At 36.8% G+C, this 27883-nt stretch overlaps 1 protein-coding gene and 2 non-coding genes across 4 annotated transcripts in view; 1 reads left to right on the top strand and 2 right to left on the bottom strand.

Annotated features, from left to right (window-relative positions):
* Positions 1–27883, top strand: part of rabgap1l (RAB GTPase activating protein 1-like) — a 117153-nt gene that overhangs the window by 15209 nt on the left and 74061 nt on the right. Inside the window, exons 7-13 of one of the 2 annotated variants that reach the window (XM_088005083.1) lie at positions 511–621; positions 3641–3707; positions 4000–4102; positions 4894–5060; positions 9868–9994; positions 17029–17122; positions 22468–22618. In XM_088005083.1, the coding sequence (XP_087861209.1) occupies positions 511–621; positions 3641–3707; positions 4000–4102; positions 4894–5060; positions 9868–9994; positions 17029–17122; positions 22468–22618 (820 nt within the window). Of the gene's footprint in view, positions 1–510; positions 622–3640; positions 3708–3999; positions 4103–4893; positions 5061–9864; positions 9995–17028; positions 17123–22467; positions 22619–27883 lie in introns of both variants that reach the window. The other variant, XM_015012419.2, reaches the window with a different exon arrangement.
* Positions 19364–19436, bottom strand: trnav-uac (transfer RNA valine (anticodon UAC)). Its single transcript has one exon. It is a non-coding gene; the product is annotated as a tRNA-Val (tRNA).
* On the bottom strand, positions 19614–19686 carry trnav-cac (transfer RNA valine (anticodon CAC)). The gene has a single exon. It is a non-coding gene; the product is annotated as a tRNA-Val (tRNA).

The following is a 27883-nucleotide window of genomic DNA, read 5'->3' as shown; positions in this document are numbered from 1 at the left end:
ACAGACACAGTTTCCTGTTTTGTCTTTTTAATAACAGGACTCTGGATAGAAAATATAATCTTTGTAGTTGAAGATTTTGACTCTGCTAGCCTAATTTTTTCATGTCAGTTGTCAAAGGTAAATAACTTTTGACATCTCAAGTAAAATGTAAAGAAAATATAACAGTTACAAAGCAACAGAGAATGAACTGAGTAAAAAAAACAAAGCTATATTGAAGTACTTTTGGTAACTTTCACAGTTAATTTCAGGTATTTGAGTGTCCAACAGTATGAAGAGACACACAACTGATTTGTCATTGTCTGACTTTAGACGGCTAGGATTAACTAAAATGTAAATATATATGTGACAAAATATTTCTTTAATTGTTGTGGCAAATAGAAAAAAATTTAGTAATTCAAACTAAGTCAGGAAAGAGTTTGCCTGATTTGACGGCAGACACTTTGAGAAAAAATATCATATATTGTATGTAAATATCTGGTCTTCATAACTCATATTTTTTATCTTTCCCAGCCCGGTGCCAAAGGACAGGGATAAGTTTTACTTCAAGCTGCGACAAGGTGTCCAGAAGAAGGTGCTGGTTTCTGTTCAACAAATGTGCAACAAGGAGCTGGGCATCGAAAGGTTGGCATTAAAATGGTTTTCAGTATAAAACAAACTCTGAAGTATAACATAATGAACCAGGTACAGAACATGAAATTATCACAATGTAGTGTTGCAGTTGAACCCATAATACAGGTACAATTGGAGACAGGAGATATAATGCATAGACTTTACATAAAATAACAAACTTATAATACAGCAACAATAAAGACAAGGAAGAGGCAAGATAGTAACTTTCTTAGCAAATGAGAAAGTTAAATACTGAGGAGCCTGATTATTTGATAAAGAACAGGTGGCTGATTGGGAACAGGGTGCAGCTGTGAGGGAAGACGGGCAGCCTGACAGAAGGAAGAAAACTAATGAACATGAAGGAGCTGAGGAGGAAATAAACGATGACCAAGTCAATACACCAATATAAGGAAAATCTAAAAAACTGAATACCAAGGAGGGATCTGATATAATGACATAAAGGTTGGATGCAAACAAACAAGAAACTGACAAGAGCCGCCCTGATCCTCGTGAATCTGAGGTCTGAAAGTCAGAGTCTTCCTTACTGAAGAGTAGACTGTCCAAGGAACGCTGAGAAGAATTATTCCTCGATTGCTGAAGCACACGTTCCCGTCCTCTTCCTTAAAAATTCAGTTCAGTTCATTTATATAGCGCCAATACACAACAAATGTAATTCAAGGCACTTTACAAAAAAAGAAAGTAATATAAATTCAGTCACATACATTCCAATTGATCCAAGTTACACACAAAACTCAATTTACTATTCAAATTAGTTTAAAATTGGGACCACCACCCCATCCAACCACTCAGCAGGTTCTTCCTGGTCCTCTATGCAACATTAAAGAGGCAAATCAGCTGGCCAACAATACTCAAACCCTCCAGCATCTCAGGAAAAATCTCTTCCACCCCCGCCTCCCTGAAACTGGGTGCTTTTTAGATACCTCAGCAACTGCTGGCATGGTGATGGACCTGCCTTAAAGACCCTAGTGTCATAATCTGGCTTTTAGGATAAACAGTTCAATGAATAAATAATCCTATTTTCATAAGCCGGTCAGAAATATCTTGAGTCTAGCTTGACCACAAGTCTGCACCTTTAGGCTCTGACTCTGTTTTTAAAAAACTGGGTATTTAAATCGTTGTACTGAAAGTACAGACATAGTTCCACTTTTCTAGATGCCATTATAGAACCTTTCCTGTCTTATACTTTAACTCATTTATTCCTTCTGTACAACGGAGCATTAACCCAGTTAATGGTGCACAAAACATTTATGGACTTATCTTTTATGTGTTGGTATTTTGGGGATGATTGGTTTAATCAATATAAAGGATTTCAACATGCCTCTGTTTGACATCTAAAATAAACAAGAAGGATGGAATATTCTGGCTGTTTAATGCTTGATTCTCATGAACTCGGTGAGCAGTAGTGCAGACTGTGTTTTAAAGTCACATTCAGATATCTGCAGCCCACTGTTTAAATGTTTATATGCTTGAGTACCACTGGAAAAACTAGGTCATTTCCCCTTTTTCATCTTCACACCTCTGTGGCCATCAGACAGAGACAGAAAGCTGCCCTCTTTTTTCTTTTTCAGACATTGAAACCTCTATTGTTCTTCAAAGAGATCATTCTCATGTCTGTTGACATTGATTTTTGACCCTTAATTAATATACATATATATTATTATCTGTTCCTTGGGAATACAGTTTAATTTGTCATTAAATTTTGTGGCAGTGGAATGGTGTTAGACTTGTTCTCGGATTTCATCAGTGAGTCCGACCACCTCTGTGACAGCAGTTTAGTTTCCCTGGCTAGAAACAATAAATGGATATTAACACAGTTCCACGGAGTAAAGACTTCAACAGTGACTTCAGAGAAGCGATTACTGTTGTTATTGGAGACCATTTAGGACGGTTGCCGCCTGTCTTCCCAGGAATAGACACTCTGGGGAAATTCACCCCACAGTCAGACCATGCAAAAGCCTCTGCAAGTCTGTTAGCATGTTAAACACAGCGTGTCCACAGAATCACGTCACACCAATGGCTGTTTTCATTGGGTCGACCAGGACACCAAAATATCCCACAACCAAACATGAAGCCACCTGTCTGAAACTGGGTCATGCAAGCAGCGAAGCAATGTTGGTATAAAATTCCTCTAAGACAGCTAAAGATGCTTCAGCTAACTGGACAGACATGAGGTGTGTACCTACATTTTCACACATGCCTTTTTAATTTTGGCCTTGCCTGTTTTTATTTTATTTAGATTGATGTGATTGGATGATTCGTGTCTCTTGTTCTAAGCTTGAGGCCACATTAGAACTTTGCAAAATGCAGATTATTCATGTCCAGATATGTAAAACTCTGCACTTGTAATTGCAACAGGTTGTACTTTGTGCTTTGACTGTACAAATGTTGCTTCAGTGATTAGCTGTAAAAATGCAGTTTGGGTCAGAAACTGGAAAAACCTTTGCAACATAAAGATGAGAGGACACACATGTGTTACAAGTTCAGAAAGCATGTTTATTATTCCATAAAACCCTGCAATTCTTTTAAGGAAATAGTTTAGTTTGACAATTGCTATTAAACAAATCCCACTGGTTGTTCTTTACATTTGTATTGAACCATCTGCTATCTTAGAGATTAAACATTCCAGAAATTAGCTTTGTTTTCTGTCCATATCACCAAACTCTAAGCTTCTGTAGGAGCAAGATTAAAGACTATAGCTACATAGACCTCTTAGCCTATTTTCTATCTGTTGTGGTTATTAAGACATTAAAATTAATTTCCTAGTTTAAAGTATCCAATGATAATTGGGCATAGGTCCAATCAGACTGTAAAGTACAAGCTAAGACGTTTGAAACATCTCCGGAATAGATAAGATGCTGTATCTGAATGTGGATTCACATCTTGAGTGTTTTTTTTCCCTCCATTTTCTTTTCTCTCTCAGCTAACTTGACTGATGAAGGCAGGCTGTAGCTCTGCCTTGGAATTAGTGGGTATTGATTTGTGGGTTGTGCCTCCTTTGTCTTCTGTTAAGGTGTTTTGGGATGCTGCTGAGTCCCGGGCAGAAAGTCTGCAACAGTGACATGCATCTTCTTGACATGGTATGTGGGACTTCATTTGACTCATTTTATTACTGACCTTAAAGGGTTTAATTATAACATAAATCAATGCATGTGGCTGTTATTGTGAAACACCTCGCGAAAATGTATTGATTTATCAAATAAACCAATCTATTATGCTGATTTTGAGACTGAATTAGTTTATAGAAACATGATAACTGACCAGACTTTAACGGTACAAATCTCATGTTATTGCATGATTAATAAGATCGTAGATAAAAACGTAAATATTGTTGGGGATAAAATTAATTTTATAACTCGACTCCCTTCATAGGAATCAATGGGAAAGAGCTCAGATGGAAAAGCCTACATAATCACAGGAACGTGGAATCCCAACATGGCCGCCTTCCAGCCACTGAATGAAGACACTCCCAAAGGTTTGTCTTCCAAAAAGGTTTTCTGGTTCGTTTAACAGTGTAACAGCACATCTACCCTTTCATCAGCAGGTTATTGGAGCCATGCTCTTATTCAGTAGGGGGTGTGGCGTCCATACAGGATACAGCTTCTTAACTCAGTATTTGTATTTTAGTTGGAGCCAGTTTGGGTAACTTTTATTAATAAAAAGCAAAGTTTAGGAAACCTTCAACTAGATTCATACTGAAACCCTGACACCTCTATTTATTTGCTTGTATATTATTATTAGTGTTAGTATGTACTATTATTACTTAAGTTTTTATTTTCCCTATGTCTATTGTTGTTGTTTTCACTGTAACTGTTATGGACGTAGTTAATGAATATTAGTTTTTCTTAATGAGGTTAATGTTTATCTGAGGGAAATGTATTTCTGTTTGCTTTTTCCTTCATCAGTGCTCTCCAGATGACGTGCCAGTGTTGGAATTAAACAACATGTACACTTGCTGTAGGTCTAAAATGAAGGATTGTATTAATAAAATGTTAATAAGATGTAAAATATGAACTGGGACAAGGATGAATCTGAGTATATGTTTGTGTAAGACAGTTAATGGAAAAAGCATTTGGCACTAAAAGCCTTATTTAGGAGTTTAAGTGTGAAACATTTTCTATCTAAGAGCTACAGATGCTTTAACAGTTTTAGTGTATTCCTAATGCTTTAATTTCAGCTTTTTCCAAATAAACAGATTTTAGTGACTGAATTTCCTAAGAAAACCAAGAGAGATGTTAACTTTATTTTGTTTGTTTCCATCCTCAGATAAGCAGGTGTACATGACGGTGGCGGTGGACCTGGTGGTGACCGAAGTGGTGGAACCCGTTCGCTTCCTGTTGGAAACTCTCGTCAGGGTTTATCCGTCAAACGAACGTTTCTGGTACTTCAGCCGAAAGACCTTCAGCGAAACGTTCTACCTCAGGCTGCGGCAGGTTGGTTTGCTGCAACTATTAATATCTGCTCCCCTTACATGGTGAGCCTTTATATATTCCTATATTCTGATTAAATATGTTGGCTGATGAACCTACGCGACATGTGGGTGTGTATGATTCACTGACTGTGAAATGCTTTGTGCCCCGGCATCAGTCAGTGGAAAAAAGAAGCTCAGTAACGAAGTGAGGCATAAAGACGCTTTGTTCTTGACTAGGTTGCTTTTTTTTTTTACTTTCTTGTTTTATACATTTGGACAAAAACAAAATATACTTATAGGTTTGCTTTTCATCAATGTCTTTTATTATTTTTTAGTACTGGTACATCATCGAAGCTGGGTTAATATCTGCAGGAGAGTAAATCACTAAAATAATCCGGATTTCCTTGTGATGCTTGGATTTTGAAATCTTAGTTGCATTAACTAAAACTACGTTGCTGGTCATTTTTGTCAGCAATGATTTATTAATCTTTTGTAAAATATAGAGCAGCAATGTTTGTGTTGCAGCAGAGCCAATGCATTTAGGCATTATTAAATATTTAAAAAGCCAACCTGAGCAGGTCAGTTCAGCTTATTGAGTGTCAGTGAAGGCTTCTGGCTACGAATCTGTCAGCTGTCGGCTATTAGTGATTTATTGTTTTGCAGTTTTACTCAGGTCATGTTAAGTTTATTGACTTATTTCAGAATTGGTGTCAGGGGGACAAAAAGGCCCAGATTGTGTTAATTCTGAACTCGATCTATTCTCCCCAGGCAGGCAGAGTTTCATTTTGGAGGGTAAGTGTTGTGATGTAGAGGTTCACAAAGCAGATTGGAAATATGTGCAGTGCTCCCATTGCGTCTTAAATACTTAATAAATTATTAATCTTAATGTATATTGAACATTTTTTTTATCTCCAGGTATTTACAAAAGTAAAGTGGTAAAGCTGGAAAAGAAAAACGGAATAAAAAAACAAAATAGAGATTCACTAGTCAGAATTTTTGTCATGTTATCCGATCTTTGGATTTTATAACGTTTGACCCACCAGTAAGGATTTCACCAGATTACAATTTCCCTATTAACAATTGAAATATAAGAAGTTATGAGAACAGCATTCAATATCTATATATTATTAGTAATAGTCGAAACAGAGGTGACATCCCACCAATCACTGTAAAACAGGTTTTACTAATATTTCAAAACAGGAGAGTAGAAAAGTGCAGCTAGTTGCACATTTTCACAAAAAGATTGATCCATATTCTGTTCCTGCTGCTGAGGATGGACAAATAAAATCAAATACCAGGGAAATGAATGCAATCAATCCAAAAATTTTAAAAAGTCCAGTGTGCAAGTCCAGTTTTTGACTGGCAAAGCAAATATTTGTATAGCACATTATAGCAACAAGGCAAACTACTTTACACAATGAAGACCCAAAATAACAACAACAAAAAAGAAATGGCAGGTGACCAATCAGATTGATTCCAATTGTTAGCTGATTTTTTCACATTTGTAAAGTAAAATCACTTAAAAAATAATACAATAAAAATGGCTGTGGAGCAGCTTTCACCTTCAGGATTTCTGGATAATGACCAATACTCTCAAGTATGTATTGTAATGTACTTTTAAAACAATGTATCCCTTCAAAACAAAAGAAAAACGCACAGTATTTTTTAAAAATATTTTGTTTATATTTGCAGACACAAAAGGTCCACACTTGACCTTTTGACTTGCTGTCCAAAGTGTTCGGACAGGAGTGTGATTACACTTCCTTCCCCACCGGCATGAACACATGCAGCCGCAGCGGTTTTCTGCTGGTGCTTAAACAAACCGTTAAGCCATAAGCTTCCTCTTCTCTGTTTTAAAAAGCAAATCTTTTAGTTGGCCACAGGGACCTGGTGAATCAGTGAGGTGTGGGGAAGCTTTGGATTGTGAAAGCTAATAAGAGGCTCTGTCTCATTATTTGCTTTTGGGTAATTAACAGCAGCGCTTTGACTCGTTCGCCTGATTGCTTCTCTTGTTATCTCTTCGGTAAATGGAAGGGTGCTGGGCTAGTTCTGTGGTTCCAAGCTAATTAAAAGATAATATTGTGTAGAAGTTTCCACTGAAGATGACAATCATAGGTGGTTCAAACACAATAAATATGCAATCCTCTTGGCTTATTTTGAGAAGGAAAACATTAATATGAAGTACCATTGATCCGTCTGTTAACCTATATGAGTTGTTTGCTCAACCACTTGCTATTGTTTTAAACAAGCCTGCCAGTGCTGAATGTTCTTCCTTGATTTTAAAGCTGTAATAAACCGAAAACCCTGAAATATCTCCAGTAATAACATGGAGTCTGAAATGAAAGGAGAAAAACTAAATTCCTCTAAAAGGAGCTTGATCGCTTACAGAGTAAATGTAACAACTGATTCCCAGAAAAGCAGAAAGGTCTATTTAACTTCAAGACATTTTATTAATAGTGGGTGTCAGAGTCTTTTAATTTATTGCATATTTTATGTTTTGATTTTTTTAATTGACATATTTTTGTTGCATGTGAGATTTTTGGAATGATTCAGTCTGCAGAGATAGTTTCATTACTAAGACACAAAAGGGACAAACGTATACTCTGTATATATAATTCTTTATTTATACTGGCTAAATCTCTTGAGACTCATTATGTCATTTACAAGAGAGACCTGCTATACATCACAATAAAATAACGCACCATATGCTTGCTAACCCTCCCAATCTCTCAGATAAAATTATTGTGATCAGTTCTTCTGACTTATTTCTGATAGACAGGCTTGTTTTAGATATAAAACATATGCTTTTAAATATGTTGGTTTAATTGTTGAAATAAATTTTTATTAGATATAGAAAAAAGTTGCATATTAACTGTAGTTTTTAATAAATAAATATTTATTTTCAGTACAATTTTGCAAAACTGTAATATTAACTGTGAATTTGTGGACAATCATAAAACTTTTAGAAATGTATCAATCTGCACAGAAAAGCACAGAATTGTGTCTTTTGTAGATGTAATATTGTGTTAGTTACTAATCAGTAGAAGATTTTTTGTGCACATAAATTGATATTACGTGGCACAAGTGGAAAATGTTTCACTTCTCTTGACGCATTGATTATTTTTGCATAATTCAAAATCCATGTCACATATGTCCCAGGAGCCCTTTTTTTTGTCCAAATTTATTTCTCTTGTTTTTAAATCGGTGTGAATAATTTATGTAGTTCACTAATCTCTTGAAGAGGCCGCAGCAAACCAAAGCAAATTATTTCCTCAAGTCTCTGTAGATTATTTTTCCAGAAATAGTCCAGGCTGGATATCCTCGGCTATTTCGAGTTGTCGACTCTGACTTGAGTTAGTCATTAGATGCCATGCGAGTGGGCGGATCAATGCAGCCCATTGATCCATTTTGTTTTCTCTAGGTGGAAGAGATGGGCACTAGCACCAAAGTAATTGAATAGACTAGAAATAAACATCAGCTGCCTGTGACACAGAAGGTCAGATCTGATGGTATCTTTGTTCACTTACACTTTCTTTATTGCCTTTAGGTACATTTAAGGCCCATGTTAGGACCTGCTGTGCTAGTTTTAGTTTTTCAGAGAAGAATGTTGTATTGAGTCGGATTCTAAATAAGCTGAAGTTGTTAACTTGGCAATAAAATAATGTTGCAGTTTTAAGTGGGAATTTTCTTTTCCTCGAGTTATTTGTGCCTTCTTAATATGCATTTAAAAAAAACAACAAAAAAAACCATAAAAATCAGACTAACTGATAATTTTCACTTTATTTCCAGTTTATGATACTAGTTTTCAGGTCAAGCTGTGGTGATTGAATCAAGTTCTTTATATCCACTACCTGCTCATGTTGCACCAAAATAATCTTGATCTTGCTGCTTTACAGTCAGTTTTGACATGCATTTGTTATTGCATTATTTTTTTAAACAAAACCACAAAAGAAAACAAAATAAATGTGTAGTGGCCAGATATAACCTTCCTGCTCATGTCTATGTGAAAATATTTATCTTCTGCAGACAGAGATACAATATTGTGTCTTCATGATAAGACACTGTCCTCTGTTTGTTAGCTTCTCAGTCAAATATGTGTAGCAGACTTTAAAAAAAAGTAATCCTTTTGTTTTATGCAGCTTAATCTCACAAAAATGCTGCAGTTTTCTAACAGTAACATTTTTGTTTTTTTTTACCTTCCTTATCATCATTACATGGTGTCAAGAAAAACTTGCGTCCTCGTCCACCTTTGCTTGTTGCAGTTACAGTTGTTTTAAACTTTTAGCTTTTTATTATTGCTTTGACGATAGGCATGGACAAGTAGAAGAAAATTTCTTGTTGAGTATTTTTGAACAGCAAAAATCTGCCTAACTTCAGTGGCATGTTCTCTTATATTTCCCATTTTGAAAAGTGAAAGGTGAAGAGAAATGGTTAACAGTCGCCTTGTTTTTATACTTTAGCAAACAGATAGTCATGGATGTCATTAGACTCTCTGACCACTTAAAATATTATAATATGAATTTAAAAAGTGCTCCAGTTTCATTTGTTTTATAGGAATCAACAGGTGTTTTTTTTCTTTACCAAGTGACTAAATTGACACAGAAACTACATTCTACTAGTGAGATTATGTTCAATCTTTTTACTCACTGGTGATGTTGGACAGCCTCACTTCTGTCAGTCTGCAGATACAATGGAGCTCAGCGTGTGAAAATGTGCACGAATGAGTGAATGTGGTGTAAAGCGCTTTGGAGTTGCCTTCCTTGATAAAGCGCTACACAAGTGCAACATTTAAACATTTGTGATTATGTGTTTATTTGTTTACGCAGCAGGCCCCTGACAGGGTGAGTCAGAGTGACGCTGTGTACGAAGTGGTGAGCCTTCAGAGGGAAGCAGAAAGAAACGTTGAAGAAAGGGAGCAGGTCACTTCCCATAATGAGGAAGAAGATGTCGATGAAGGTATGCTTCTTTTGTCTTGTTTTTGTTCAGTTTTCTTTTCTTTTCTACTGTTCTGGGTGACGTATTCTACCTTCTTGGATTGAAACAAAATAAACCAGACATAACTTCACAATAACTTGTCCTTTGTAGTGAGATTGAAAATTGCACAAACATAACAGCATTCGCTCTACACATTTGTTGTCCTTTCAGTACTGAGGAGACTTTCCTAAGCACAATAAAAGGAGAGTGATTCACCAATATGTTGTAGAATCGACGTTTACCTTCTCTTATTATTTTGCTTTCGCCGTGTATCGTAAAGCCTTTTCAAATTGGAAGAGTTTGTTTTCTATAAAGGGTCACAAGCCCCTTCAAACTGTCCTTCTGCGGCAACGCTTTGATAGAAACCCCTGTGTACACTTCAGTGACAGAGATTCATCAACAGTAAAGCTTAATTCTGTTAGGCAAGCAAACACTGGCTAGGCGGCGTACATATTCACACACGAGTTCGACATTGTTGATGTCGACCGTGGATTTGTTGATTTGTCCACAGTATTTAGCTGCGGGTCCAGTCGGGGGGTATTTGTGTGATTATCCGCACTTGTGAATGTGTCTGTGTGTCAACCAGAACCCGGCCCAATCCTGTTAACGCCTGCAACACTGCAGCGTCGACAACATCAAAGAGCCTTTATGTGCTGCTGTTTGGATGAAGTAAACAGCCTCCTTTAGTCAAGGACACCATTTGTTCGTATTTCTCTTCAATTTCGATAACATTATTGAACCAAAAACTACCAAAAACTAGGATTAGGGCCACTGAAAGAAAAATAAATCTGACTTTTTCCTCAGAATTCTTTAAAAATAAAAACACAATTAAAAGTTGAGATCAAGTTTCTGTTTTTCTAATTTTCCAACATTATTCTTACCCCTGACTGATTTATATTTGGAGTTATATTTAAATTTTACTAACAAGTTTCCTGTAACTGGAAGTAAAATTAAGATTTTAGAGTTGCACATCTGTACGTGACTTCAATCTGTGAAGAAAACTAAAGATTATGGTGATAAATCTTCACAAATAATTGCCCAAACATACAAAAAGCTGATTTGGAATTATAATAACCACACCATTCATTCCTAAAAAGGGTGTAAATAATTTTAAAAATTGCTGATTTTTATCAAATATGAATAAAATACCAAGAATTTCCTTTTTTCAACAATTATATCCCATCTACAAAGTACTATCATTTAGGAAATGGCCATTTAATTTCCTGTCAGAAACAGACTTTTTGGTAGAAAGGAACACAATTTAAACAAAACAGACATTAATCTACTTTAGGGCTGAAACGATTCCTCGAATGATTCGAGTACCTCGATTACTAAAATTCCTCGAGGAAAATTTACCTGCCTCGAAGCTTCGTTAATTTATGTTTTATTAGTTAGCGCACCGTGTTCCGGCCGGGACTTCATTTGCGTTGCGCGGAGCTCTCACTTCCGCCTCTGAGTTGTTGACAAAAGCTAAGTCTCAGCGGCATGAAGTCCAATCTTCAAGATTGGCCCGTGGGGATTTTATGGATTGATGATAATGCCCGACTTTTTATCGTTTTTGGGGAACCAATAAGCATCCTTAAAATGACTGGGGAATGCCTGGAGTACGGCAGCATTTCTCCTCCGGGGCTGCTGGTTGAAAGCGAACGGCGGGAAGAGCGCTGAGGTGAGCGGATAGCCTGAACAGGGCGGGCGGCTGAGTAGCTGATGCTTACCGTGTAAATGTAGCTTTACCGACGAACCGCACAATAAATTTCATATCCCGGTCTGAAGAAACGGGTGGCGGAGCGCATCGTACATGGCTGGTAGATGAGTTTCTGAGTGTGACCAGTGAAGGTGTCGTAAATATCCCGTATTGCTTCCCCCCGTGTTCGTCCCCCGGTCTAACGGTTCGTCAGTCCGCTGGTCTATTTCCTCCCCTCCACCCCATCTTACGTTCGTTCATTCGCCCTCTCCTCCCACTCCAGGCGGCATTTCCCGTATTTTCAAACCCAAAGCGTGACAGGTTAGGTGGCAAGGTGAGTTTAATTAATCTATTAAACTCACTGAAGATGAATACATAAACTAAAAGCTGGATTGTAGACATTTTTTATAAGCATATTTGTGAGCCTGCCTCTTTGTTATTACATTCAATATAATTTCAGATTTTTCTATAACTTTTCTTCTGGTTAACTTAGAAAGTGAGCTATTATTGTTACAGGTTAGTTTTCTAAACTACAAAAAAGCAACTGTTAGGGATGCTCAAATATGAAAAATTGGACTGATATTGATATCTGATAGTAACATTGGTATTATGCCAGATTTACCAATATTTCATTTTATTATTTTTTTTTATCCGATTACTCGATTAATCGTAAGAATAATCGATAGATTACTCGATTACTAAAATATTCGTTTACAACAGCCCTAATCTACTTGCTTGAACCATTTGGAGCATGTTATTTTATACATATTGACATATTTGCACTATTTTGGTGTAATTTCTTTTCTTTAATCGTTTAAGTTTCATGTCTACTTTCCCATGCCTTTGATGCTGTTACGCTGTCAGTTTCCACACTGTGTGACAAATGAATTATTAGAGTTGTGTAGTCTGATCAAGCATATAACAAAAACCTAAATTGGACTTATGAATATGTATTTTTTTTACAAGCCATCCGACATTAACTTTTCTCCTCCTGAACCGAGTTATCCATCAACTTTTTCTCTTGAGAAAGTTGGTGAATCTGTAAACTTGACCTATTTACCAGACTGGATATTTCACCGCCAGTAACGGCCGTCTTTGCCGAAGGAATGAAGCCAAAACAGCAGTAATATTAACAACCCCAGATAGACTCCAGAGGTTCCCAAACATGACCCAGTTTCAGGCACTTCACCACAGGCTAAATGCTGCAGGTGTCTCGAGGTCATCATTCAGACTGCATGCTGTACGATAACACGGATTTTAATGGATCTGTTTATTTTGCAGCTGTGTTTGTGTGCGTATATGTGAGCATATTCTTGTAGAGGACATTTCCATCCAGTTCTCTCAGAGAAGAAGAGGTATTTCTGAAATATTCATCTGCCTTTAACTTTTTAATATTGGAGCATTCTTTTTTTTTTAAACTGGATTTTATCTGATTAGACCAGCCTAAGTTAGAAAATACTTGCAAATTTGAAGGAATATTGCATAAGATTTACAAACAAAAATCTAAAGAGTGTGAATATGATTTCAACATAAGTTAGTTAATTGCTCTGCGCTTTACTTAAGGATTTCAAAGTGAAAGTGGATATAACGCATCACATATGAAAGTATAAAGTATAATTTTCTTTACACAAGTTTGTTGGTGTTTTTTTTTTTATTAAGTTTGTCCTCAAGCCTCAGAAATTGAGGCTTTATTCTCCTGTTTGTATAAACAGCCTTCAGCTATTTTCTCCTTGAAGTGGTAAAAAGTATTTACACAATAAGAGAGAGAAATAGTCTGTTTTGTTCCTATCTGTCGAGTCACTCAGTCACGAGGCGTCTGCCAAGGCTGCGTCTGACTCCTTTCAGCCGGCTCTGTGGGCGACATCCACAAGCCTTTTTCAGCGACGCCCCTCTCCTCTGCCACTGCTGGAAACTGGAGGCTATCAGGGCTGTGAAGCTGGAGGTCACTTTTATTGTAATAGTAATGAATACACTGTCAAAGTAGAAACCACCCCAGTAAACGCATTTAATTAAATTGGTTTGACACTGACATTTTTTTTTTCTTTCTACTTTCTCGGACAAACATGGTTATGTCTCCAGCCTGACTCCTTTTCTCCTTCATTTTATTCTGCAAGTATTATCTTTACGATACACGAAAGAAATGGCTGCTAGCTGTAACAAACCCAGTCCATTTGTGACTTCATCCTCACGCAGATCCTGTTTTAATCCCACACTGAATGTGCCTGCCCCCCCCATCACGTATAAAGGTAATAGTAATGGTCCTTGTCTGCCCGGTTCCTTTCATCACCTGGTAAGTTGGCAGCAGCTTTGGACTCGTGCTTTCTTGCCACGTGGCTCCAACAAATCTGAGGACGGAGGCAGGAGCTTTATGTTGGGTTTCTGAAACATTTGAAAGGCTTCATCAAGCATTTATAAAGACCTGAAAAGCTCCTGCTGAGGCTGTGAGGATGTTGGAGCCGCAGCGCATTCAGCGTAACCACTTGCCTTTACTCATTTTGAAATGTAAAGGCCTGAGTAAGAGTCTTAAGTGGGAATGAGCGGTGCCTTTAAACTCTCAGAAAGGTTGCAGTTGGGTTTTATTGTTCAGTTATCTCTGAAGACCTGTTTCTTTTTACTACATTTTTGTTGCCTTTATGCTTGTGTGACTTCTGTTTCTTTCTGATATTGCGAAAGAAACGATATCAAGTAGCATGTCGAAACGGACTACATGCTACTTGTATTCCTCACTTTGCAAGGAAGGCAAACAGGAAATATGCATTTTAATTAGTGGTTGGAATTATAAACGTTAAGGTTTACCAGGATATTTTGTGATATTTTGTGGTGTGATGATAAAAGTGACGATGACAAAATTGATCACAATCTACTTTTGTAGATTTTAGGGCTCTGACTTCATGTCACTGCATACAGTCGAACCCAAATAATAACAGAAATTATTTTCAAATCAGTTATTGAAGTAGTTGTATTATGTTATTATATTTAACTGATGACACTTAATACCTGTTTTTAATCACATTTAAGAATGTATCAATGGCCTTACCACACAATCAATATAAATGATAAAACAGTTGACACCAAGTATCAATAAGTGCTAATTCTTATCATTTGTTTTTCCTGATAAACAATACAGTAACATCTTTTGTGATATTTGAATTTTATAGAAGAGTATGAGTATAATTAAATCAGTGATATAGTTTAAACGCAATGTCACTTTGATTTACTGCAATACACAACATATATGGCAATATGTCAAATCTGTTCTTTATCACTATGACGATGTTCAACTATAATTTAGCTGTTTTTCTACAACTGAATCAGCGAATGCAAAATTTTCAGCTGTTTTTCGACGTAATGCAGAAGTTGACGGCATCTTTGACGAGTTGAGTTCCAAAACAGAGTAATACTTTGTTAACACTGCAGACCTTGATGCTCAATTCCGATTTCTCCGCCACTCTTTGTGTCCTCATCTCACATGGTAAACAATCAGCGCATTCTGTAATGACGGGAGATTAAATGATGCATTTAGGAGCGTAAAGATCGGATGCAGATGGGCAACGGTTGCTATAGAAACCTATACTCTTGATAGTCACAATATTTCCATTTGATACATTGCACGCATGGCACAAATCACAATACATCAAATATATTAGTTATATTGCCCAGTCCTGCATCGTTTATATCCAGGTTCATAAATCAATCGCTCGTACATTTTCTGATCTGAGTTCAGGTCTGTGATGAAGACTACGGTTGTGGAGTTTAGTACTCAATCTGTGCCGCTGTCTCTCTTGTAAAAGGCAAGCTTTTTACAGGCTAATATTCCTGTCAAACTGTTACTTATCAGCCCTGTGTTTCAGTAGCATAGTAATTAGCACCCTCGCATTGCCTTTCTGAAGAGAGACACCTGTAAACACCGGCACTCGTGGACTGGAGCCGCAGAGCTCTTCTTAATAATATACCCAGATATGTAAAAAGATTCTGTATTATCACAGATGAAACTTGGAGGTGAAGCATCTAGTGCACATTATTTAATTTTGTTTTGGGATTAATAAAATATTTTTGAATTTGAATATGTGCTCCCAGTATGAAATTTGCACTTGTGCCTCTCAATGGTCACAGTAATACCACCGTAATAATATTATTTAATTTACAGCAAACTTAGCAAATTTAGGTTTCTTCCAATGAAGATCGACTCACCTGGATATGACTACTGCTTAAAGTTTCTCCTACCAGTTTAACTTGCTTTCTGATTGATTCAGGCATCTTAAAAGTCGTAGATCGTGTGCAGAGCACTGAACTTTCATCCCAAGATTGTTTTGCATTTATTATATATAGAAAACAAAATTTAATGAACCATGCAGAGTCTTTTGCAGCAACTTTGCAACTTTTAAACTCTTCATCCAATGAATATGCACTATAAAAAAACTGTGCTCCATCATAAGTGTCAAATTCCCCGCATTGACATAACATTCATTTCATTTTCTTCACATTTAGACCCAGATAAATAATTAGACTTTACTGTTTGTCACTCTGCAATGAGAGTAAAGCCATGCACATCATACACATACACATACACATGTTTTTATATCCAGAAACATATGCGACAAGAAACTATATGACACCTTGTGGAACATAATCACAATTTTTAGTGTGATTACACTAAAAATAACAGATATTTCTGCCTTATCTGTTTTCAGTTTTTAAATGGAAATGCCAGCTAATAAAACCATTGGCTGCCAAAAGGGTATTTATGTTCCTTTTTTGTCATTCTGCTTATTCGTGCTGGAAATACATTTCATCACTTGTCCCTGTGCAGCATATGTTAAAGCAGCCTTACAGTCTGCTTCAGAAGACAAGTGGTTGGCCGTGCTGATTGCCTCTTGTCTGCCTCACGAACCAGCAGCCAGGAGAGCAGTGATAATGGAAGGTGTAGGCACTGTGCACGCACTCCTGCCTCCATTAACTGTGTGGGTTCAATACCAGCTGGTTTTAAAATGTGCTGCAAGACTCAAAAAGGGTTTAGATTGATTTATTATTTAGTGCCTAATATATATTTTGCAATTTCAAAGTAATTCTTGTTCCACTTGAGTGATGGCTCCCACAAAACTCCCACTTTTAACGCAAAATTTTTGCACCTGAAACTTCAGGAGGATGAGAAATGGCTTTGGTAGTTAACAAAAAATTTCAGACCTCTTGAAATGAGTGGTAAAAGATTTGAAACAATCCTAAGCTGCACATTTTCCTCACCTTACTGGACCAGCTAGATAAAACAGCTAGTAACAGTTTTATCTGATGAAACTGGATTAATGTGTCTCAATATACATCTTGTTCTCTGCAGATAGTGACAGCGAGATCTCCAGTGGGACTGGAGATGTCTCCAAGGACTGTCCGGAGAAAATACTGGAGTCATGGGGAGGGATCCTCACCAGATGGTAGGGCATCTAACAAGACAAAATCTGAACACAGTGATGTCAGAAACATGTTTCTTGAATCTTGACGGCTGGAGTGAAGAGTAAGGTTAGAGAGTAATTATGTTATAAAAACTGGGTAACGGTATGATAATTGGGTTCTTGTCTAGATCACTTTAGCCTTTACAGACCCATTCAATAAATTAAAATATTTACTCAATTTGTTTCAGGAACTTCATCACTAAGTGAAACACAGTGTATATATTAATTACACACAGACGGACCTTTGAAAGCCTTTATTTCTGTTAATTATTGTAAGTGACGGGCTGACTGGAATATTTTATTGATCATATACAGAAAGATTGCTGTTTTAGCAGTGCTAACTGCTCTATTTGCTAATATAAGATGCTAAAACAGATGTTTGCGCAGGTAAAAAAAAAAAACCCAAGGTTTTACAGTAGAAGTAATGTCTGCTCTATTACTGCAGTTTGTACGCACCGCAGATTTTCATTAAACCTGATGTTTGACAGTATAATGATTTTAACACCATTTCATTTTAAATTGCGGTGGCACAGTGCCTGAGGGGCAGCAATTAACTTTTCATGTCAAAAGTCCCCATCAGAACTGCATATCACTAAATTAGTCTGATGTAACAATGCATTTTTTTCGGTAGGCAACGCAGCTTCATACAAAACCAAAACCTGAAAATACATGTTTGCTTCCCCACTAAATTTTGCTCAAATAAAAAGAATGAATAGGAATTTTAATGGACAAAGAATATCAGTCAAAATCCAGATGAAACTTATTAATGAAAAGTGACATGAGTATTTTTATCCCCAAGCTAGACGTAAGAAATGTAGACTAATAAGCGCATCACTTCCTGTCCGATGTTTGCTCACACCACAGAAAGGATTTTGATCCAATTCTCTTTCCAGAAATTCTCGTTTCCAGTTGCTGCTTGGCATTTACAAGTTTCAGCTTTTAATAACTTCCAAAGAGCTTTCAAGATTTCAATTTGTTACCAAGTAATTAATGTGTTACCACTGATGTTCTTGGTGACTTTTTTTTCCCAACTGCCTTTAGATTATTAACAACCTTTTCTTTGTCTTCTTCATTCTCACTAGTTCTTCATAATGCATCATAAATATACTACCACATTATATCAGTGTTGGATAAAGTCGTCTGGACTCCATTGAATAATAGTTAACTATATATGTACTATACTAAATAAGTACTCTCAATGGTACTGGGACATTTGGTAATACCTCAACAATAGAAAAATGTTTTCGATTGACAGCAATACTTTCTGGTAAAATTATAAAGAAACTAAGATTAGGTTGTGTAAACTACTACTATGATCTATTTAAGCAATAAATAATATGTAAAGTAAGATATGGGGTAGAATCAAACAAGTTTATATGTCTGCCTACCACCTTTTCATACAAATGGTTGTTAGTCTGTATTAATTATTATTAAATGTTTGAAATAAGCAACATAAACCAAACTAAACCCAAGCAGAAATACATTAACACACTATGAGTTTATCACGAGCCATATGGAACATTCACCAATATTATTGCATAATGTATGTTTTCTTAATGACATGCAGCCCTGATCCTCTGTGTAAGCCAGGGGTGTCAAACTCAATTTCACCGAGGGCCACTTCAGCATATTGGTCACCCTCAACGGGTCACATTGACAGTACAAATCAGGAGTGCATGCCTGCTAAAACACAACCCAGACAAAAGGTTGACTTCCCTCATTCAGTTCTGTAGAGGCTTATAATGAGTCAATGGTCCAGGTGTGTTAGAGAAGGAATGCATCTAAAGCTGCAGATGGGAGCTCTGGAAAACTAGACTTGGGCACCCCTAGCATAAATGTATAAAAATACAATGCTAAAAATAAATTAAACACCACCTCATATTGTTAAATAATTGATTTTATGTATTGAAGTTTTAAATATTACATTTGAGTTTCCATGGATGTAAAATTACTGCTCAGTTTAAAAATTACAATATTTAAATCATTGTTTAAAGGTAAGCAAACAAATGATAAAAACAAGTTACATGGGCAGACATTATGCAAAGATGGCCTTGAGTTTGACACATGTGCATTACACCATAGAACTGCCAATTGGTAATTGAAGTAAAGTAGCTTCGATTTCAAAGAAGCCGACATTGAAATCGATTGGCAAATGAACCATCACCAAAGAGGAAGGCTCTTGTTGTCTCCCTGCACCCCAAGAGTTGCATAACCTACAAAAACCGTTTCTGTCTGGTTTCGAACCAGAGACCTTTTGCGTGTAAAGCAAACGTGATAACCACTACACTACAGGAACTGAACTTCTCTGCTTTGTTTCAGTTTGAGGTTCCAAAGTTGATGATGTGAGATGCAACGCATGAAAATTTCAACCGAGGCTTGCACTCAGATGCCTGGATTCAGAGTACAGACCATGACACCACAGAACCTTGTTGACCTTTAGTAAACACCTGTGATGAAGAGAATGTGCAAAATCTGTTTCTGTCTGGTTTCGAACCAGAGACCTTTTGCGTGTGAAGCAAACGTGATAACCACTACACTACAAAAACTCATGCTCTTTGCAGTGTTCCTGGTAGATGATCTACATTTTGTTTGAGACTAATGTCAACGATGGGCATGGAACAATGTCAAATACTTAAACCAAAGATCCTCTCAGAGAGCACAGTAACTTGGTGAACAAACTGGCAGACTTATAATTGTGCCCAATTTCACATTACAGTCCATAAACTAAGCCTGGGATCAAAAAATGTATTGAAGATGTCATTAGCAGAGACAAATGATTTTATTTTATTGCTAAATGGCTATAAAATAAAATCAATACTTACAAATAAAAGATGGTTCAAAAATAAAATTAACACATTAAAATAAAAAAAATCTCTGAAATACAATCAACACTTGAGAATTAAAAATGGTTCAAAAATAATATCAACACTTCAAAAAAATACAAAATCTCTGGAAAATAAAATATTATGCATGTTGTTTTGAAAAACATTAGAATATAAGCACTTTTATCAAATCTTCATTGTGGTAAAATCATGTAAGTTCTTCTTAAATCCATGGAAACTCAACAGTTTGTAAGGTAGGTGAGTTAGCTCAGCAGGTTAGAGCACCATGCTGGTAATGCTGAGGTCAGCGGTTCAAACCCCGTATGGGGCAATTCATGTGTAAGGTCTTTCACACAATCAACACTTCAAAATAAATAAGGGTTCAAAAATAAAATCAACACTTCAAAATAAATAAGGTTTCAAAAATAAAACCAACACTTAAAAATTAAAAATGGTTCAAAAATAAAATCAACACTTAAAAATGGTTCAAAAATAAAATCAATACTTACAAATAAAAATGGTTCCTAAAATAAAATTTACAGTTCAAAATGTATAATGGTGTCTGTTCAGTCCATAAAGTAAGCCTGGGATCAAAAAATTTATTGAAGATGTCATTAGCAGAGACAGAGTCTTGGCTAATACTCACAAATAAAAAATGGTTAGGAAGCGCATTACAAACCTTTGGTTGAATTCAAGTCTCCATTACAGGTCAGAGAAAACTAAAGAGAAATCAACGTTGTGTTAATCCATTTGAGGAGCGGCAGTTTATCTTGAGGAAATAAATGACGATGCAAAAGTTAATTAGACTGTAACATGCGCAGTCCGCTGCTCAACCACTGCAGACTGCGAAGAATTAGAAACCGCTGGAAGTAACTCATCCAGCGGATTTAACAAATGGAGCCTTCTGGGTTCATGTAACCTAGGAGACCGTTGCTCTGGATTAGCTGCAGACGTAACATCTGTCCGTTTCGGAGAAGTGAAACCAAGCAAAAAATAAATAAATAAATAATCCAGACCGCACAGGGTAAAACACTCACAGACAGAGTTCAGTTGATCTGTTTGGATCAGACAGATCCAACTGACTGATGAATTAGCGCAGATTTTTCTGCAGATGGGAACCAGGAGGAAGTGCATTCAGACCCCAGCGGGTGAAGTGATGCTAATTTAAGTGAAGTCGCTTAATTTAATTTATTAAAAGTTATTGGGGTGGTTTTTGTCACTACGAGAAAATGTAGATGCATTTATCTGCTTAATTTGTGATGGGATCTGGATTCACGGTGAATATTAACTAAACCGCATAAAATGCGACTAAATATCCGATGTTAATATGATTGTGATTTCACGGATAAAAATAGTACATGACCAGTTTGTGTTTTTGTTTTTTTGTTTTTTTATATTGTCTGTCAAGATAGCGGATAACAAAAAAAGTCTAGGGCGACCTGCCGATGTCTCAGTTTTATTCGCTGGGAAAATCAATAAGCAGCTTGAGGTGACTTTGCTGCTCTCTAGTGGCGAGAAGCCGTAATGTTGGCTGGTAACAATCGGAATGCATTGTGGGAGATGTAGTTTGTAGTCAATTTGTGCTCAAAACCTATTTTAAGTCAATCATCAGCCTATAAAATGCTGGGCGGGCCACGTATAATGACATGGCGGGCCACATGTGGCCCACGGGCCTTGAGTTTGACACGTGGTGTAAGGCAAGGTGTGTCATTACCTTTTCAGCCAGCTTTCTGCTAATGGTGGTGTAGCCAATTTAAATCTTGTGCAGATCTACTAATGGTTAGCTAGGTAATATTTGACTTCCCTTTGGTCTTTCTCATGGTGCTGAAGAGGTTTGATTTCTACAGTACCAGAAAATTGGCAACTTTTAATTTCTTACCAAATGTGCAAACATACAGTATCAGCAGAAGATGGAAACGAAATGATTTCTGGATGTTTTCTTGGAGTTTCAACAGAATCATATGAACTATTAGTCGATTGCTTTTCAGATGGCTTTCATAAATGTATCATGATGATGAAAAGCATCATTACACTGAGGAGAGTCTGTCTTTTTCCGGATGTAGTGGGTCTGGTTATAGTAACATTGACAGTAAAATGTACACTGGTATTGTATCTTACTATATTAGAACTATATGTAAAAACAACCAATTTGTTCCGAAACAACTACTTAAATTATGATTGTGCTTCGGAGAAAAAACTTAGGGCATTTCTATGAGTCATTCGATGAGTCAGCTTAAATTGTAAACCACCAATTGTTGACAAAGAACTGCTGGAGCGCATTTTGTAGCATGCAGCTGAAATCGTATGGAGTATTAGAATAGATGCTTTGATTAGTCATGCTGTACAATTAAAAAATGAGCTTGGATGGATCACACCAGAAGAGAGAATTAAAAAATCAATTTTTTAAAGAGCTGTAGATGCGCACTTCAGGGTAATAAAGTCCTGTGTCCTTTTTTTTATTTAAGTTTTCAATTTTTATTTTTTTATTTTTATTTTTTTCAAAAGGCATGGGAACCTGTCCACTCGCCCGAAGGGTTTGCCCTCATTGGTCCACAGCGGCATTCCTGAGCCACTCAGAGCTGAAGTCTGGCAGCTGCTGGCCGGTTGCCACGACAACCATGACCTGCTTGAACAATACCGCATCCTCATCACCAAGGTAATGCACAGACACATAGACCTGGAGAGACGGCTACTTTCAGGAATTCGGTTTTGTGATGGAAAATCTTTTACGAAGCTCATCCAGCACAGGCTGACAACTGATTGTATAATTTCTGTCAGGCTTAAATGTAAAAAAAAAAATTCTGTTTCCTTTTAGCCACCTTCCTGTCTATGGTGGTGTACATTCTATTTTCCCAATGTTTCATTAACATTTTTCTTGAAAAATACTCCTGTGGTTCAGGTTTCATTTAGTAAGATATCAGGAATATGATCGCGTGTCTTAACTTGTAAGCTGTTGCAAAGTCCTTGGACTTCTTTGTTAGGCAACTTTTTGTAGTAGAAACAAACAGAGCTGTGGCATTAGTGGATTCCTCACTGATTTTGTTTTGTTTGTTTTTTAAATCCCAGCAATTCATCAAACATCAGTTTAATTTTACAAAAAAAAGTGATGAAAACAACTGAGCACTTTTATGCCAGTGCTACAAGAAATTTAGCTAATGTTTGTTCTGCAGTATGCCCCATATTTTTGTTTATTGGTTGCACCATTCTGTGCATTTGTTGAGAATTATACAGTTCTCTCTGTGGTATCCACACTATGTCAACAATCACAAATGTCATTGTATTTAGTTGGATCTTTTGTTTCAGAGCAGCAAAGAGTAAAATTTGTGAAATGAAATAATGCATGGTTTTGAAAATGTGGCTCTCATGTGTGTTCAGTCTTTTTTAGCTTAATAAGAGCCACTGGATGTCACATCTCTTTAGTCAAAAGTGAACTAAAGACAGATTTCTTTCTCTGTTTTCATATGATCAGAAACTATTAACTAGCCAAGTGAGCACAAACAAATAATTTGAATTTCACATGTCCAAAGTGTACAACACATGCTCTTTTTGTTCTCTTGGAAGTTTTCGTTGTGTTTTCATGGAGAGCTGCTGAGTTGTGAGTTATTGAGAGAGTACAAAGTGTTTCTATTTGTGTTCTCCAGTATTTGCAGCATCGGTGACACTGTTGTTCGTTAGAGCCGTTCCTCTGAACTTTGTGGCAAGTCAGAGATCACTTCAATTTAGCTGTGACATTTAAGTGCATGCACTGCTGTTACAGCTCAAAGTGACCTTTTGCCCCCCAGAGAGCTTCCAGGAATTCAAAATGAATTGTTAGACCTTTTATATTTAGCACAGTTTTAGCTGTATCCCCACTCTTATAAACTTATCTTTCATGAGTTTATGGGTTGGTTTGAGTTTACTGCGGTCAAGATGGCCTTGTATAAGGTTTATTTTACAGGTATTCACTAAACAGTGGTGCATTACTTCAGAAAGTTTGAAGTTGAGCACTTATGTGGAGTGAAAACATCCAAAGGATGGGTCTAGTTTCTGACATTAAGATTTGATTCCTCAAACAAGTTTTATCTCCCTAAAACAGACGATTCATTTAAAGTTTTTTTTATATAAACAAGGCCCTGCAGATTTTACACAAATGCCTGGATGCAGACTTTAAAATGTGAAATAGAAAATACACTCTAAAATAAATGTGAGCCTCATTAATAGTTAAACAGTGTTAGTTTTAATAGCTCTGTTTTCTCATTGTTTGGCAGAGAAAGGCTCAGGACACCATACGAAGAAAATTACTTCGGAAAATATGTTGAAAACAAAGCAAGTGTGTTTACGTCTTTTCAGCCTGCATTGTGTTCTCTGTTTGATTTGGACCTAGTTTATGACATAGAGTTGGACTTAGATTGCCTGTTCTTTACTCTTGCAGAGTTGCTAAAGTTTGAAATGCTGGTGATAAAACAGTTAATGTTCAACTAGTTTGTATTTAAAAACCGCTAATGTATTTAAATACAAACTAGGGATAATATCACGTTATTTGCTGTTGTCAGAATTCATAGAAGAATTGGTAAGAATTATGATTTATCAACAGTAAACTCTGATTGATGATGTTTGCAAACCCCCAAAACTGTACAAATATTTTTGTGAGGTCTGTAAATATTTAATTTTAAATGACAGCGTTTGTATTTTGTTTAAAAAAATGTTGATTAGAACATCCCTGGCATCTGTTTTGTGTTTTTTATAACCACAGGAAGCATTGTCGTCTGAAACAGAACAATAATACTTTCACACTGATAGTCAGTTGGTCTGGTGTTGCAATAACTCTGGGACTTTAGTGCTGCTCAATTAACAAGTGACTCATTTAGAGAAGTAAAGTTCAGACGTAGGAGTATTAGTCACACACAGACACAGCTGTTAATTACAATTAACACAGAATGAGAATACAGCTTTATGTAACTGCCAGGTAGAGATACCTGATGATGTGCAGTGCACTTGAATTATTTTCCTTCCACTTGACAAAATCCTACTAAAATATATCAAAGTTTGTGGTTGCCCATATTTTGTTGTCCAGCAAATTGTTGATTTGCTCCACATTTTTCAGACAATGTGCTCCACATTTGTATATTTTCCTCAGTATTTAATAATCCATCTAAGTAATTAACAATGACATCATTCGTTTTATTTATAAAGCAGCATTTGACAGGAGGAACTCCTGCGAACTACTCTGAGAATCTTGTGGGAAAACATTTTGACTGCAGATATTCAGTTCAATGGGAATGCTGCCAAATACTGAAATGTTATTTGAAGATATTAGCAAATAAATCTCCCACATTTACTTTTTCTCATTGTGGTGTTGTTTAGTAAATTGAAATGATTTGGGTGATTCTAACGGACTGATTTAACTTCTCTGAAACTAAAAGTGTCTGGTTTCAACTGTTTGTAAAAATACCAGGCGTTGTTAAACTCTGAGACACTTAGTTTGTGCCATTCTAGGGCTGTCCAGGAGTACATTTTAGATAATAAATGTAGTCAAAGTTAAGGTAGAATTTTAAGATTAATGTCCAGATGTAATGAGCAGCACTGTAAGAAAAGATCGGTGCATTATAGTTGACATATGCTGCTTGACTAACTGGAGACCCTCCTCTGCTTTGTAGACAATCAGATACTTTTTCACATGAAGATGGGTGAAGCTATTTTCTTTAATCAATAGGCAGAGAGAGAAAGAGAGCAGACACAAGTGCAGATCCAGAAATATGAGGTTGTGATTGAAAGGAAATATAAAGGATTACATCAATAGTTTGCTAGTATATTTATCATCTGAGAGAGTGTTGTTCTTCCTCTGCTGTCCTTCTTTCTATTTCTCATTCCTTTACATGTTGCTCTGGGAAAACTTACTTTTCCTTTTTTACCTTGATCTCTTTAGGTCTGTTCTCAGTTTTCTCGCATTTTCCTTCTAGTTCCATCATTTGGTTGTGGCTGGCAGTTCTTCCTCTGCATCTTATCGGAGCCCTGATTCATTGTTGCTCTGCCTAACCCCGCTCTCCCCAGCTGCTTTTCTTTCCCTCCCTCACTCTTGTTACATAACAACAAACCTCTCTTGTGGAGTGCATTCTTTCTCATTCCTCTGTCTCCGCCGCACCCACATCCTCTGTCTTGCAAGAGTAGTGATGGTATTGATAGGCGGTAGGCTGAGCTATTATTAGCCGCACCAAATGAATGGAAGCGAAGGTAGATGGAGAAGGGAGAGTGAGGGAATAGAGACAAATGGCAAAAGCTATGTGGAGCTGGTTAATGTCTGTTGTTTGTGCGTAGCGATGACTTTAATGCTGACTGAACTCAAGTAAACAGGATTGTTAAACTTATGTGGAGAAAACTAAGCTACAAATTAGTGATTTCTATCAAACATTGTGCTTGGAGCAGAAAGTGGGGTCTTTTATTCATCAAGGAATTTGAAGGTGACTTATTATGCTTCCTTGAACAGCATAGGTTAGGATAGGTAGATGAGCTACACAAGACATGTTCATTACATTTTTTGCTCAAAATCATGCTTGAATATTCAGATTTTAGTCTGCAAATTTCTGCCGATTTGAGCTCCATTCAGAATGAGCGGTTTTTGTGTCTCTTGTCACTTTAAATCCAAGGAACCTGCTGCTGACAATGCCCCCCGAGCTTAACATTTACACTGGTACTTGAAAATGACTGCAAACAGATGCTCAGTTATACAGTTGTACATCTTTGAAAAGCATTAGTATAGCCTCCTACACAACCAACAAGATTGCAGCAAGTAGTTTCTGGATGGTAAGTCAACAACAAAACACTTGTCTTTTCCAGCAGCCATTGTAAAGGCATACAGCAGTAAAACCAGCTGACCAATCATGCTGGAGCTCCGATTGGGTTGCTAGGTAACGGCGCATTGCCTGTCGATTGTGACTTAACAGTCAGGAGGTTTTTAAAACGCCTCATTTTCCAGACAACAAAAAACATAAACTTTTTGCCAAAAACATCAGGGTATTTTTTTAAGCACCTGGTCTGTTTTTAAAAGCATTTGACACCCAAATGGAAGTATGAAATAATTTTGCATAGTCACTTTTAAGAGGTTTTAGCAATATGTACATCACATCCAGCTTGCTTGATATCACTCATCACTCCTGTCATGTTTACTATTGGACTGGACTCATCTTTGCACTCACAGCAACAAATACTGTCCATCTCGCACAGAACTTCGCCTCGGGGCAGCTGAGATTTTTCTCTGGATGTGCAGCTCTGTTTGGGGAAAGAGTTAGAGGGGTTGCTGTTGACATTTGAACAACCTACATATCCCAGGAGCTGAACAAGCTCAAGGTGTGCTGCCACGCTTGAACCCCCTGCTTAAAAAAGCTCAGCCAGCTATTTCTAGCCCTGATTTTCCAAAAACCAATTTTGCTTAAAGCACAGGCGTTCTGCTAAGTGAGGGTCAAGAACCCTCCTCCTCACGTTTGATGGCTGTAACCAGAGGCCCGGAACAGCAGTTCCCACCACTGCAGGCGGTACGGGGCTGAAGGTCTTTCAAGGAGAGCGTTTCGTCAAGGAAATTGATTTCCCCCCCACCCTTTTAACTTTAGTTTCAATCATTCATCCATTTGCCTTAGCTGGGAAAATATTGGCACTGATGAGCAGAATATGAGCTTCTGAGTACAAATCTTTGGTGATAAAGATCATGTATACAAAATCACAATTTTGAAAGCCTTTAATCTGAGACTATCAATACAGGTGTGTCCTAATAAATGAGAATATCAAAATATCATCACAAAAGTGAAACTCATGTTGTATATATTAAATAGAAGTGTACTTCAGACTTTTATTTGTTAACTTTATAAATGTTTTACAGCTCCTGCTACAAAATTCACTTTTTCAAAGATGTATAAACTTACACAAAAACAATTTTATTATAAAAATCGTC

Source organism: Poecilia mexicana, unplaced genomic scaffold (assembly GCF_051168715.1).
Source record: "Poecilia mexicana isolate PSO_F unplaced genomic scaffold, ASM5116871v1 scaffold_4, whole genome shotgun sequence".
Taxonomy (NCBI): domain Eukaryota; kingdom Metazoa; phylum Chordata; class Actinopteri; order Cyprinodontiformes; family Poeciliidae; genus Poecilia; species Poecilia mexicana.
Note: the sequence above shows the minus strand (reverse complement) of the source record. Positions and strands in the feature narration are given on the sequence as shown.